This window comes from Jaculus jaculus, chromosome 9, assembly GCF_020740685.1.
Source record: "Jaculus jaculus isolate mJacJac1 chromosome 9, mJacJac1.mat.Y.cur, whole genome shotgun sequence".
In the NCBI taxonomy this organism is placed as follows: domain Eukaryota; kingdom Metazoa; phylum Chordata; class Mammalia; order Rodentia; family Dipodidae; genus Jaculus; species Jaculus jaculus.
Window position 1 is genome coordinate 108,210,430 of NC_059110.1, and position 14,190 is coordinate 108,224,619.

The window sequence follows — 14,190 nt, forward strand, 5'->3', positions numbered from 1 at the left end:
TGTTTTTTGTTTGTTTGTTTTTTGGGAAGAGACTTATTCTAGCCCAAGTTGATCTGGAATTCACTAGGTAGTCTCAGGGTGGTCTTGAACTCATGGTGATCCTCCTAACCTCTGCCTTCTGAGTGCTGAGTGTACCACCACGCCCAGCAAACATATTCTTTTATTGCAGGATTAGAAGCAGGGTTCTATATAGTACAGGCTGGCCTCAAAATTATTATGTAGCAAAGGATGACTTTATACTTCTCACCCTCTTGCTGCTATCTCCCTAGGGCTGGGCAGTGCTAGGGATCGAACCCAGGGCTTTGTGCATGCTAGGCAAGCACTCTGCCAAATGAGCTACAACCTCACCCTATTTATTTATTTATTTATTTATTTATTTATTTTATTTATACTCCGAGGTAGGGTATCACTCTAGCCCAGGCTGACCTAGAACTCACTCTGTAGTCCCAGGCTAGCTCTGAACTCACTGTGATCCTCTGACCTCTACCTCTCAAGTGCTAGGATTAAAGGGGTATGCCACCACGCCCCACAGATCAAATGGGATGAGGTGATAATTGTTAGGACAGTGATCTCCACTGACCTGGGTAGTGGTTGGCCCATTTTTAAAATTTATTGATTTAAGTGAGAAAGATGCAGATAGAGAATGGGTGCACCAGAATAAACTCCAGATGAAGGCGCCACCTTGTGCATCTGGCTTTATGTGGGTACTGGGGATTTGAAACTGGGTTCAAACCTTTGGCTTTGCTGGCAAGTGCCTTAACCACTAAGCCATCATCTCTCCAGCCCTAGATGGCCCGTTTCTAATAACCCTTAAGCTTTTTGGCCTATCTACCAGCCACTTTGGTCCATGTTTCTCTTGGTAGGAGTCCCCTTTTCCATAGCCCTAAATGCCAGTCCCACGGTTTCAGATGCCCCCAGTCATTCAGCCTGCTGTGTTTCCTAAGTCCTGCACCTTTATGTGGAGCACTGGAGATGATTCTTAAAGTAGTGGAGCGCCAGCTTGTACTGGATCTGGGCATTCGTGTTGGTCCGGTACTTGCTATAGGATTTCTCCAGGGTGGCCCACTCTGAGTCCGTCACTGGTGTATGTGGCTGGTGACCTATAATCACCTCTGGGCATGAGCCCACTAGCAGGGTCCCCAGCCCATCAACAAAGAACTCTGCAAAGAGAGAGAGGGGGAGAAGAAAGGGGAGCTGTAGTCAAAGAGCCAGGCTTCTCCCCCACCATGAGGAGAGGACACGGCTCCCACTCATCCCACTCATGAGGAGGTCCAGCCCCGTGTGAAGCCACACTTTGTCCTGGGGTAGAGAGGGAACAATTTTTGTTTGTTTATTTGTTTTGTTTTTCGAGGTAGGGTCTCACCCTAGCTCAGGCTGACCTGGAATTCACTATGTAGTCTCAGGGTGGCCTTGAAGTCACGGCGATCCTCCTACCTCTGCCTCCCGAGTGCTGGGATTGAGGTATGCGACAACACACCCAGCTGACAAATTCATTTTTTAAAAATATTTAATTCATTTACTTGAGAGATAGAAACAGAGGCAGAGACAGAGAGCAAGTACGGGACCACCAATGCCTTCAGCCACTGCAAATGCATACTCCAGATGCAGGTGCCACTGTGCATCTGGCTTTATGTGTGTATTAGAGAATTGAAACTGGGCCATCGGGCTTTGCAAGCAAGCACCTTTAACCACTGAGCCATCTCTCCAGTCCCACACAAGTTCACTTCTCACATAGGGATACAGGCAGAGGCACATCAGGTTTCCACTAAAGACAGCTGTGGGATCCAGGGTGGAAGAAATAAAAGGGGGAAGGGAGAGGACCACTGCCAGTTGAAGCTTAATAGGAAAGACTTTCTGAAAGAACAATGCGAAGCAGGGTGGGGAGAGGGCTGTAGGAAGGCAGTGCGTCACCGCCAGGCAGGGACAGCCCAGCGGAGACACCGAGATGAAAGAGAGGTGAAGACGGCAAGACGGGCCATGCGTTCCCCAGGCTGGGCGAACGGAGACGTACTGGTGTGGTCCTTAGCAAGAACAGGCTTCAAGGTGGACCTCCCACCTCACCCCCCTATGCCGACCCCCATCAAAGCTTCCCAGCCTCTTACCTAAGTGAGCGACTCTTTGTAGGCGGGGATCAAAGCCAACTCTCAGGAGCCGTTCCGTGTGAGCCAGGAAGAAGTTGACGACACCACTGGTCACCACGCAGTTGGGGAAGCCATCGAGAAGCTGGAATCCTCCCGATCTCTGGTGGAGGCAGTCCCCATTCTTGCTCTGTTCCAGCAACAATTTGAACTGGTACACATTTCCCAGCACACTGCCTCCCACCTAGCCAGGAGGCACAGAAACTAGGGGTGAGCTCAGACTTGCATTCATCCTTCCAGGAAGCCTTTCTAGACTAACCTTTTTTTAAACCATTTTACCATTCAGATGACCTTCAGTGACTCTCTGCCATGTGGTCACAGCTCTTCCCATAGTGATGCTGTGTCTTTCACTGAATCCCTGCCTACCCCAGAAAATCTTTTTTTTAAAAAACATTTTAATTTAAATATTTCATTTATTTATTTGAGAGAGATGGAGAGAGAGAATGAGCACGCTAGGGCCTCTGGCCACTGCAAACAAACTCCAGACGCATGTGCCACCTTGTGCATCTGGCTTTACATAGGTACTGGGGTACTGGAGTATTGAACCAGGAGCATCAGTTGAGCCATCTCTCATCACCTCCATCCTGTTTTACCTGGACTTAACCATATACATGTGCATATGTCCCATGAGTACTTTGCTGGGCAGCTCAGAGGTCATTCTGGAGCCGACAACGTGGAAGGTAGCTTGGGACACAGCTCCTGGCTGGGAACAAGACAAATGGATGGAGGTGTACTGGCTGCCTTTTGCCTATACTCAGTAGCTCTCCTCAGGGACCTAAGTGCTGAGTCTCCATCTCCCCAGGGGAGAGCTGGCTATAGTGTGAACAGTTGTCTGCCTTTTGGACTTGGGCCAAATGTTCACATCAAGATTGCCTGGGGCAGGGAGGGGCTGGAGAGATGACTCAGCGATTAAAGGAGTTTGTTTGCAAAGCCTGAAAGCCTGGGTTCGATTCCCCAGTACCCATGTAAAACCAGATGCACAAAGAAGTTCATACATCTGGAGTTCGTTTGCAGTGGCAAGAAACCCTGATGCACCCATTCCCTCCAGCTCTCTTATCATTCTCTATTCGCAGATAAATGAAAAATATTTTTTAATGTTTATTGGGCTGGAGAGATGGCTTAGCAGTTAAGGCACTTGTCTGGGAAGCCCAAAGACTCAGGTTCAATTTCCAAGTACCCACGTAAGCCAGATGTACAAGGTAGTGGATATGTCTGGAGATCGTTTGTAGTGGCTAGAGATCTGGTGCACCCATTCTATCTGCCATTTTCTCTCTCAAATAAATAAATAAAATATTAAAAAATAAAATAAAGGGAATAGCAATTGAGGAAGACATCTGATATCAATCTCTGGCCTCCACACATACACACCGTGTGTTCATACATATGACCACACATACACACATGCATGTACACACACTCACAAATGCTGTATAAAATTATCTTTAGGCTATGTAGTCACGTTTACACTTGTATCCTACTACTAAGATTTTTCATTCTGCATATGCAAATATGCAAAATTTGAAATACAACCCAAATTATGAAACACTTCTAATACTATGCGGTTTTATAATGGTGACTTGTTCTTAAACTTTTTTTCTCTGTATGTGGCTTATTTATTTATTGTTTTTTGTTTTTTCGAGGTAGGGTCTCACTCTAGGTAAAAGTGCTCAACTAACTAAACTACATCCCTAACCCACCTGTATATAATTCTTTTTTCTCTGCTGGTGGCATACACCTTTAGTCCCAGTTCAGGAGGCAGAAGTAGGAGGATAGCTGAGTTTGGGTCCAGCCTGAGACTACATAGTGAATTCCAGGTCTATAGAGAAACTATCTCACAAAATGGCTGGAGAGATGGCTTAGCATTTAAGGCACTTGCCTTTAGAGCAAGTTCAATTCCCAAGCACCCACATAAAGCCAGATGCATAAGGTGGTACATGCATCTGGAGTTCGTTTGCAGTGGCTAGAGGTCCTGGTGCACCCATTCTCTCTCTAGCTACCTCTTTCTCTCGCTCTAAAAAACAAACAAACAAAAACCCCAAACAAACATACATACACATATATATACATATACATAAATTTTTTTAAAGTAAGCTTGTATGCAAAAGCAACATGCATGTACCTCCTGGCTCCTCATGTGATGCTTTGGGGCTGCTCGTTTACATCAGACCCCTCCCTTCTCTCTTCCTCTGCTCTTCAGTAAGACACTCTCTCCTCTCTCTCTCTCTCTCTTTCCTGCCACCTCTCCCAATAGCTACAGGCTGCAGTTGGGGTGAGACCGGCAATTGTCTCTTACCACATCCAGTTCGGTTTTCTCCAGGACATCTACCAGCACCTCAATCTTGGTCTTGTTGGTGAAGAGAAAGTCATCGTCCACCCAGAGGACGTACTTAGTGGTGACCTGAGAGATGGCAAGGTTCCTGCCAGCAAACCAACCCTGTGGGTGCCACAAGGTCAGTTCAATGACTGCTAATTAGGGAGTTTTCTGAATCTTGCCCAGCTGCCTCCCACCCCAGATGGGCTAGGTCAGAAGGGAAGGGGGAGAGACAGACACCCTAGCTTGGATGCCGTCATATGAATGAGAAATGTCATTGCTGTTGTGGCCTACATGTCAGGAACCCTCTGTCAGACACTTTAAGAATATGTCAGCCGTCCATTCTGGCGCACGCCTTTAATCCCAGACTCGGGAGGCAGAGGTAGGAGGATTGCCATGAGTTCAAAGCCAGTCTGAGACTATACAGTGAATTCTAGGTCAGCCTGGGCTATAGAGCAAGACCCTACTTAAAAAAAAAAAAAAGAATAACCAGCCCGATGATGTGGAACAGTAAGGTGTGGCCCAATTTGTCTCTCAATCTGTTTGTTATGTTTTGCTTTTCTTTTTTCTTCGCCAAGGTAGGGTCTCACTCTAGCCCAGGCTGACCTGGAACTCACTGTAATCCCAGGCTGGCCTTGAACTCACAAAGATCCTCTGCCTCCCGAGTGCTAGGATTAAAGATGCGCGCAGTCATGCCCAGCTGTCTCTCAGTTTGGCTTGGAGAGGATCTGCCTGTTCCCATTGCACAGCTACTTCCATGGAAGACCACCAAAGGGTCCTGAAGCTGGGGCCTTCCCCTTCTGGGAACCAGGTGCTACCCAGTCTTAAGAGAATACCTTTCCAAAGGGCATGGAGTAATACTCCACGTAGTCATCTTGAATGTTCAGGGGCTGCTTGCTGTCGTCAGCCACGATCACTGTCAAGTCTGGGTAATACTTCCGGATACTCTGCAGCAGGGTCATCAGCTTGTGGGGACGAAGGAAAGTCTTGGTGGCAATGGTCACTAGGTTTCTAAGCTTCCTCTCTGGGGGAAAAACAAAAACAAAAACAAAAACAAAAACATGGACACAAGAAATCTCACTGCCTGCATTTGTTTTATTCCATTTTCCACCCCAATATTTTATTTATTTGAAAAAGAGAATCAGAGAATGAGCACACCAGGGCCTCCTGCCACTATAAACAGAACTCCAGACACTGTGCTCCTGGCTTTACCTGGGTACTGGAGAATCAGGGTCGTCAAACTTTGTGAGTTAAGTGCCTTTACCGGATGAGCCATATCTCATCCGTTCAGTTATTTTTGTTTTCTTCAAGATGGGGTCTCACATTAGCCCAGGCTGGTCTTGAACTCAATCCTATCTCTGCCTCCCAAAAGCTGGGATTAAAGGCATGGGTTACCATGCCTGGCCATATTTATTTATTTACTTGTTTTCTCAAGGTAGGGTTTCACTCTAGCTCTGGCAGACCTGGAATTCACTCTGCATTCTCAGGGTGGCCTCGAACTCACAGTGATCCTCCTACCTCTGCCTCCCAAGTGCTGGGATTAAGGGCATACGCCACCATGCCTGGCACACCATTTATTTTTATTTACTTTTAAATATATATATTATATATAATTATATATAAATACAATTTTTTAACTTATTTGAGACAAAGAGAAGGGCAGATAGAATAGGTGTGTCAGTGCCTTTAGCCACTGCACAGGAACTCCAGATGCATATGCCACCACGTGCACCTGATTTACGTGGGACCTGGAGAATCGAACCTGGATCCTTAGGCTTCATAGGCATGTACCTTAACTGCTAAGCCATCTCTCCAGCCCCACTTTCTGAATTTTTTTAATATTTATTTTTATATATTTACTTATTAGAGAGATAGGGAGGGAGAGAATGGGTGCACCAGGGCTTCTAGCCACAGCAAACCAACTCCAGATGCATGTGCTACTTTGTGCAGCTGGCTAAAATGGGGTCTGGAGGATCAAACCTGGATCCTTAAGCTTCACAGGCAAGCGCCATAACCTCTAAGCCATCTCCCCTGCCCTTTTTTTTTTTTTTTTTTTTTTTTTTTGAGAAAGGGTCTCACTATACTCCAGGCTGACCTGGAATTCACTATGTAGTCTCAATGTGGCCTTGAACTCACAATGATCCTCCTATCACTGCCTCCCAAGTGCTGGGATTAAAGGTGAGCACCACCACGCCCAGTTTACTTTAAAAAAAATAATTTATTTTTAGTTATTAATTTGAAAGACAGAGAGAGGGGGTATAAAAATAGGCAGGCAGGCGGAGAGAGACAGACAGAATGGGCTTGCCAGGGCCTGCAACCACTGCAAACAAACTCCAGATGCATGTGTCCCCTTGTGCATCTGGCTTACATGGGTCCTAGGAAATTGAACCTGGGTCCTTAGACTTTGCAGGCAAGCGTCTTTAACCACTAAGCCATTTCTCCAGCCCAGATTATTATTATTGGTTTTCTGAGATAGGATCTCACTCTAGTTCAGGCTGACCTAGAATTTACTATGCAGTCTCAGTGCCCTCAAACTCATGGCAATCCTACCTCTGCTTCCCAAATCCTGAGATTAAAAGCGTGCACCACCACGCTAGGCCCTGGATTATTTTTGTTATTTTTGGAGGCAGGGTTTCACTCTAGCCTAGGTTGACCTGGAATTCACCATGTAGTCTTAGAGTAGCCTCGAACTCATGGCGATCCTATCTCTGCCTCCCAAGTGGTAGGATTAAAGGCATATACCACCACACCAGGCTTCCCCACCACCCAGTTTTGGAACCTCTGTCACATTTCAGTGTTTGTTCCCCTTGTCCACTGGGCAGATTTAATTAGAATCTGTCTGGAGCTGGAGGGATGGCTTTGCAGTTAAGCGCTTGCCTGTGAAGCCTAAGAACCCCGGTTCAAGGTTCGATTCCCCAGGACCCACTTAAGCCAGATGCACAAGGGGGTGCACGCGTCTGGAGTTCCTTTGCAGTGGCTGGAGGCCCTGACACATCCATTCTCTTTCTCTCTCTCAAATAAACAAACCAAAAATATTTTTAGAGCCAGGCATGGTGGCACACGCCTTTAATCCCAGCACTTGGGAGGTAGAAGGATTGCCATGAGTTTGAAGCCACCATGAGACTCCATAGTGAATTCCAGGAGAGCCTGAGCTAGAGTGAAACCCTACCTCAAAAAAACAAACAAAAAATTTAAAAAGAATCTGTCTGCTGTGAGCTGGAGACATAGTTCAGTTATAGAGTACTTGCTTTTCAAGGGCCAGGCCTTAACCACCAGTATCACATGAACTAGGAATGGTGGTGTGTATGTCTGTAAATTTAAGGTCATCCTTGGCTACCTGGCGAGTTAAAGGCCAGCCTAGGCTCTATGAAAACTTTTGTCAAAAACAAAATGGTAGGGGGTCTGAAGAGATGGCTCAGCAGGGCAAGAGGACCAGACACACCCACTCTCATTCTTTCTTTCCTTGCCAAATTAACAAATATTTTTTTCCAAAATTCAGTGAAGGCCGGAATTCTAGTCTTTCCTGGAACTCACTCTGTAGCCCAGGGTGGTGTCGAACTCACCAGTCTTCCTACCTGGCTAAGGTTACCCAGTGTGATTAAATTTTTTTACCTTTTTCCTTTTCTGGCTGTGATGGCTCCATTGTGTTATTTTCCTGCTGAGTTCTTCATTTTCTGTTGGCCTCTGTAACCTACTTCCATCCACGTTAATACTCCGATTTGAGATTCCCGGAAAACCCCAGTGGTTCCATATGGAGGGGTCACAGAGCCCCAAAGAGAAGAGACTGGAAGATTTTTTTTTTTTTCGGGGCAGGGTCTCACCCTAGCTCAGGCTGACCTGGAATTCACTATATAGTCTCAGGGTAGCCCAGAACTCACAGTGATCCTCCTATCTCTGCCTCCCACATGTTCCACCACGCTCGGCTAATTTTTTAAAAATATTTTATTTTTACTTATTTGAGAGAATGAGTGCACCAGAGCATCCAGCCACTGCAGAAAACTCCAAACAAATGTGCCACTTTGTCATCTGGCTTACATCAATCCAGAGAAACAGAACCTGGGTTCTTTGGCTTTGCAGGTAAGAACCTTAAACACTAAGCCATCTCTCCAACCCTTAAATCCCGCCCCCCCCCCCCCAGGGTCTCGCTTTAGCCTATGCTGACCTGGAGTTCACTACACATAGTCTTCAGGGCTGCCTCAAATTCATGGTGATCCAACTACCTCTGCCTCCCAGAGTGCTGGGATGCACCACCACTCCCGGCTCCAAACCTTAATTCTTTCTTGAGGTTTTTGTTTTGGAGGTAGGATCTCCCTCTAGCCCAGGCTGATCTGGAATTCACTATGTAGTCCCAGGCTGGCCTTGAACTCAGAGATCTTACCTCAAGTATGGGGATTAAAGGTATGCACCACCGCATGACAGTACCCCCCCCCAAAAAATTAAAGGCACATAATTTGCATAAAACTGGGAATAAGCTAGGTGTGGCAGACCACACCTTTAATCCCAGCATTTGGGAGGCAAAGGTAGGAGGATTGCCTTGGGTTCGAAGCCACCCTGAGACTACATAGTGAATTGAATTCCAGGTCAGCCTGGGTCGACCTAAGTGAGCAGGAGACCCTACTTTAAAAAACAAAAGCCAAAGCCTGGCGTGGTGGCGCACGCCTTTAATCCCAGCACTCAGGAGGCAGAGGTAAGAGGATTTACATGAGTTCAAGGCCACCCTGAGATGACAGAGTTAATTCCAGGTCAGCCTGGACCAGAGTGAGACCCTACCTCAAAAAACCAAAAAAAACAAAACAAAAACAAAAGCCAAGATGGTGGTGTAAGCCTTTAATTCCAGCACTTAGGAAGCAGGAGGAATAGGATCACCATGAGTTCAAGGCCAGCCTGAGAATACATAGTGAATTCCAGGTCAGCCTGAGCTACAGTGAGACCCTATGTAAAAAAATTTTTAAAAATTTAAAAACGTTTGGGGAGATTGTTCAGTGGTTAAGGCACTTGCCTGCAAAGCCTAAGGATGGGGATTCAATTCACCAGTACCCACATAAAGATGCACAAGTAGTACTCATACCTAGAGTTCACCTGCAGTAGCTAGAGGGCCTGGCGCACACATTCTCAGTCTCTCGGCTTGCAAATAAGTTTTTTAAAAAGGGTGGTGGCGCACGCCTTTAATTCCAGCACTGGGGGGGGGGGGCAGAGGTAGGAGGATCACCATGAGTTCGAGGCCACCCAGGGATGACAGTGAATTCCATGTCAGCCTGCGCTAGTGAGACCCTACCTTGGAAAACAAAAACAAGTGAAATGGCTTACCAGTTAAGGTGCTTGCTTGCAAAGCCAAAGTACCCAGGTTTGATTTCCCAGTACCCACGTGAAGCCAGATGCACAAGGTGGCACAAATCTGGAGTTTGTATGGAGTAGCTAGAGGCCCTGATGAGCCCATTCTCACACTCTCCCTGTTTCTTGCTCTCAAATATGAAAAAAAAAAAAAAAACCCTTGGCCGGGCGTGGTGGTGCACGCCTTTAATCCCAGCACTCAGGAGGCAGAGGTAGGAGGATCGCCGAGTGTTCGAGGCCACCCTGAGACTGAGACTACATAGTGAATTCCAGTGAGACCCTACCTCAAAAAAACAAAACAAAACAAAAAAACCTTGAGTTTGGTGGCCCACGCCTTTAATCCCAGCACTCAAGAGGCAGAGAAAAGGCTCACCATGAGTTTGAAGCCACTCTGAGACTACAAAGTGAATTCCAGATCAGTCTGAGCTACAGTGAGAACCTATATAGAAAACCCAAAGGAAAAAAAAAATCTTAACTCTACTGGCATGGTGGTGTACGCCTTTAATCTCAGCACTTGGGAGACAGAAGTAGGAGGATCACCTTGAGTTGAAGCCACCCTGAGACTACATAGTGAATGCCAGGCCAGCCTGTGCTACAGTGAAACCCTACCTCGGAAAAAAATTTTTTCCTAATTCTTAAAAAAAAAAAAAATTAAACTGAGCGTAGTAGCCCACGCATTCAATCCCAGCACTCAGAGCCAGAGGTGGGAGGATCATGGTGAGTTCGAGGCCCTACCTCAAAAACAAAATAATAAAATAATCAAAGAATGGGCTCAATGCTCGATTAGGGGCGTGTAGCTCAGTGGTAGAGCACTTGCCTTAGCATGCATGAGGCTCTAGAATCAAGATTATGCCGATTGAATCCTGGGAGATCAGAGGGCTGCATGCTTGTTAGGCCAAGCCCTCTACCACTGGGCCACACACGCAGCTTCCGCCTTCCGCACCATCATAGGAAATGCTTTTTTTTTTTTTTTTTGAGATAGGGTCTCACCCTAGCCCAGGTTGACCTCGAATTTACAGTAATCCTCCTACCTCTGCCTCCTTGAGTTTTGGGATTAAAGGCTTGTGCCACCACGCCCAGCCTATTTCCTTAATTGTGAAAGAATATTTCTAAAAATCAACTCAACATGCATAAAGACAAAGCATTGCCAGGAGTGGTGGTGCACGCCTTTAATCCCGGCACTCGAGGTGAGGTAGGAGGATCACAGTGAGTTCGAGGCCACGCTGAGACTACATCGTGAATTCCAGGTCAGCCTGAGCTACAGTGAGACCCTACATTAAAAGGGGGTGTAAAAAAAAAAAAAAGAAAGAAAAAAGAAAACAAACACAGAATTGATTAAAAAAAAACCAAACATTTATTCAGCGCTATGATCAGACTATTACATTTAGCAATCAACAGCATGGGTGAAAAAAAAAAGTTTACATTAAAACCCTTTGTTGGAGGAATGCACTATACTTTCCACAGAACTGAAACTAAAATAACCTGTTATACAATTTGTCACAAATACAGTCCTTGAGAGTTGTTTTTTTTTTTTCTTTTTCTTTTTCTTTTTTTTTCTTTTCTTGCCCATACACACGAGTATTGTTCTATCACATGTCTTCTTCGCCCTGCCACCACTGTGACCCGTAGCTTCCCGGTCACTTCTCTGGTTCTCCTCTCTTGCTAAGCTTGGTGTCCGGGGCAGTAATTAAAATCTTCCCCCACGGCCATAACTACTGCTGCTGCTGCTGCTGCTGGAACCGCCATAGCCACCTTGGTTTTGTGGTCTGGCAAAATACTGGTCTGAACCGCCATAGGGGCCCGAGCTCCTGCCCCCAAAGTTTCCTCCTTTCATGGGTCCGAAATTCGAAGCTAGGTGGTTGTAACTGCAGAACTCCTGGTAGCTTCCACTACCGCCGCCAAAGCTGCCTCTGCCTCCTCCTCCTCTGTGGTTATAGCCGTCATAGCTGCCACCCCAGCCGTAGCCACTGCCCTGGTTCCCATAGCCCTGTCCACCTCTTCCATAGCCTCGGCTTCCTCCAGAGTAACCAGGGCCGCCTCCTCCATAGCCACCATCGAAACCAAATCCATCATAGCCGTCCCCACCGTCGTCGCCATATCCGCCACCACCAAAGCCTCCACAACCAAAATCGTCACCGCCACCAAAACCACGTCCACGGCCGCCAAAGTTTCCAGAGCCACTGGGACCTCTTTGGCTGGACGAAGCCATCTCTTGCTTCGACAGGGCTTTACTTACTTCACAGTAGCGGCCATTCACCGTGTGGTGCTTCTGGATGACGATCTTATCCACGGTGTCAGGGTCATCAAAGGTCACGAAGGCGAAGCCCCTCTTCTTGCCGCTGTCCCGGTCGGTGAGGATCTCAACGGCTTCGATCTTGCCGTACTGCTCGAAGTAGTCACGCAGGTGATGCTCCTCCGTCTCCTCCTTGATGCCGCCGACGAAGATCTTCTTCACGGTCAGGTGGGCCCCGGGTCTCTGCGAGTCTTCCCTGGACACGGCCCTCTTCAGCTCCACCACTCGCCCGTCCACCTTGTGGGGCCTGGCGTTCATGGCCGCGTCCACCTCCTCCACGCTGGAGTAGGTCACGAAGCCGAAGCCCCGCGGGCGCTTGGAGTTGGGGTGTCGCATCACCACGCAGTCGGTGAGCGTGCCCCACTGCTCGAAGTGGCGCTTCAGACTCTCGTCGGTGGTTTCGAAGTTCAGCCCGCCGATGAAGAGCTTCCGGAGCTGTTCGGGCACCTTCGGCGACTCGGATTCGGACATGACGGCGGTGAGAGGAGAAGCGGCTTTCGGGCGGCCGACGCTTCCAGCGAAGGGGGGGAGGAAATAAAGAAGCACGACCGCACGCGGAAGGCAGGAAGGAAGGAAAGGAAGGAAGGGACGGAGCCCGGGAACGTGCCTCGGCGGCCCACAGGAAGAAGAGAGCGAGCCCAGGAACTTCCCGGCCGGCCCACCTTCAGACTCGCCGAGTTATCCCGCCTCTCCGCGCTCGCGTTGGAAGAGCCCGCCCTCCGCCTGCTGTGATTGGACAGTTCAAATTTCATCATCTTTCTATTGGTCAACGTGGCCGCGCTCTCGATGACGCGCGGGCTCCGCCATTGGACTCATTTCATTGGTGGCTGAGTAGTTGTTTTTTTTTGTTTGGTTGGTTTTGTTTTTTTTCGAGTTAGGGTCTAGCTCTGGCCCTGGCTGGCCGGGAGCACGTTTTTGTACTATGGCGAGAGCTTACCTCGAAAATAAATAAACAGATTACAAGTATTGGAGTACATTTTTTTGGCAGATGTAATTTCAAGATAGCAGGGCGCCCAGGCACTGGAATAGTTACACTGTCCAAGTCTGCTGTGATAGAGAGAATTAAGTGGAGAAGAAAGATGGGGGGGGGGGGGTTTCCATAAAAGTGTAGTTTAGCAAGGTAAGGTAACGTGAATTTAAAGTTGCGGACAGGGCTGGTGCAGAGACAGCAAGTATGATTAAAAAGAAACTAAAGGCCAGGCGTGGTGGCCCACACCTTTAATCCCAGCACGTAGGAGAAAGAGGTAGGAGGATTGTGAGTTCGAGGCCAGCTGAAACTACATAGTGAATTGTAGACCTGCTGGGGCTACAGCGAGACCCTAACTCGTAAAAAAAAGAAAGAGAAAGAAAGCAAGCCAGGCGTGGTGGCACACGCTTTTAATCCCAGCACTCAGGAGGCAGAGGTAGGAGGATCACTGTGAGTTTGAGGCCACCCTAAAACTACATAGTGAATTCCTGGTCAGCCTGAGCTCGTGAGACCCTACCTCGAAAATTCAAAAAGAAAGAAACTTCGGGAGCTGGAGAAACGGTTCAATCCTTAAGGCACTTGCTTGCAAAGCTTAACAACCTAGGTTCAATTCCCTAGTACCCACTTAAAGCCAAATGCACAAAGTTGCAGTTCATTTGCAAAGGCAGGAGGCCTTGGTACATCTCTTTCTATCTTCCTGTCAAATAAATAAAAAATTAAAAAATAAAGCCAGGCATGGTGGCGCAGGCCTTCAATTCCAGCACTCGGAAGATAGAGGTAAGAGGATTGTCATGAGTTTGAGGCCACCCTGAGACTACATGGTGAATTCCAGGTCAGCCTGAGATAGAGTGAAACCATCCCTTGAAAAACAAAAATAAAAAAATAATATAAAAATAAATTAAAATATATATACACATACAACTTCTTTCTAAGGCTCCAAAGAACTGGGTATGGTGGCACACACCTTTAATTCCAGCACTTGGGAGACAGAGGTAGGAGGATTGCTGTGAGTTTGAGACCACCTTGAGACCACATGGTGAATTCCAGGTTAGCCTAAGCTAGAGTGAGACCCTATCTTGAAAAACAAACAAAAAACACTGGCGTAGTGCACTCAGAGACAGAAGTAAGAGGATCACGGAGTGAATTCAAG

The 14,190-nt window shown here is 47.3% G+C and overlaps 2 protein-coding genes across 3 annotated transcripts in view; both read right to left on the minus strand.

Annotated features, from left to right (window-relative positions):
* The window catches only part of B4galnt2 (beta-1,4-N-acetyl-galactosaminyltransferase 2), a 67,893-nt gene that overhangs the window by 814 nt on the left and 52,889 nt on the right, over window positions 1–14,190 (minus strand). Inside the window, exons 8-11 of one of the 2 annotated variants that reach the window (XM_045159240.1) lie at window positions 5,286–5,473; window positions 4,432–4,572; window positions 2,103–2,322; window positions 953–1,160 (exon numbers count right to left, since the gene is read on the minus strand). In XM_045159240.1, coding sequence (XP_045015175.1) covers window positions 955–1,160; window positions 2,103–2,322; window positions 4,432–4,572; window positions 5,286–5,473 — 755 coding nt within the window. In that variant the 3' untranslated portion in view covers window positions 953–954. Of the gene's footprint in view, window positions 1–546; window positions 1,161–2,102; window positions 2,323–4,431; window positions 4,573–5,285; window positions 5,474–14,190 lie in introns of those variants that run through there. The other variant, XM_045159241.1, reaches the window with a different exon arrangement.
* LOC101608691 (heterogeneous nuclear ribonucleoprotein A1-like) lies at window positions 11,112–12,758 on the minus strand. The gene has a single exon (XM_004655538.2). It carries the CDS (start codon window positions 12,542–12,544, stop codon window positions 11,468–11,470), a length of 1,077 nt encoding a protein of 358 aa, XP_004655595.1. The 5' UTR covers window positions 12,545–12,758; the 3' UTR covers window positions 11,112–11,467.

Bases quoted from the DNA above. Each gene is read 5' to 3' on its own strand.
- LOC101608691 (XM_004655538.2), bottom strand. From the start codon at position 12,544: ATGTCCGAATCCGAGTCGCCGAAGGTGCCCGAACAGCTCCGGAAGCTC.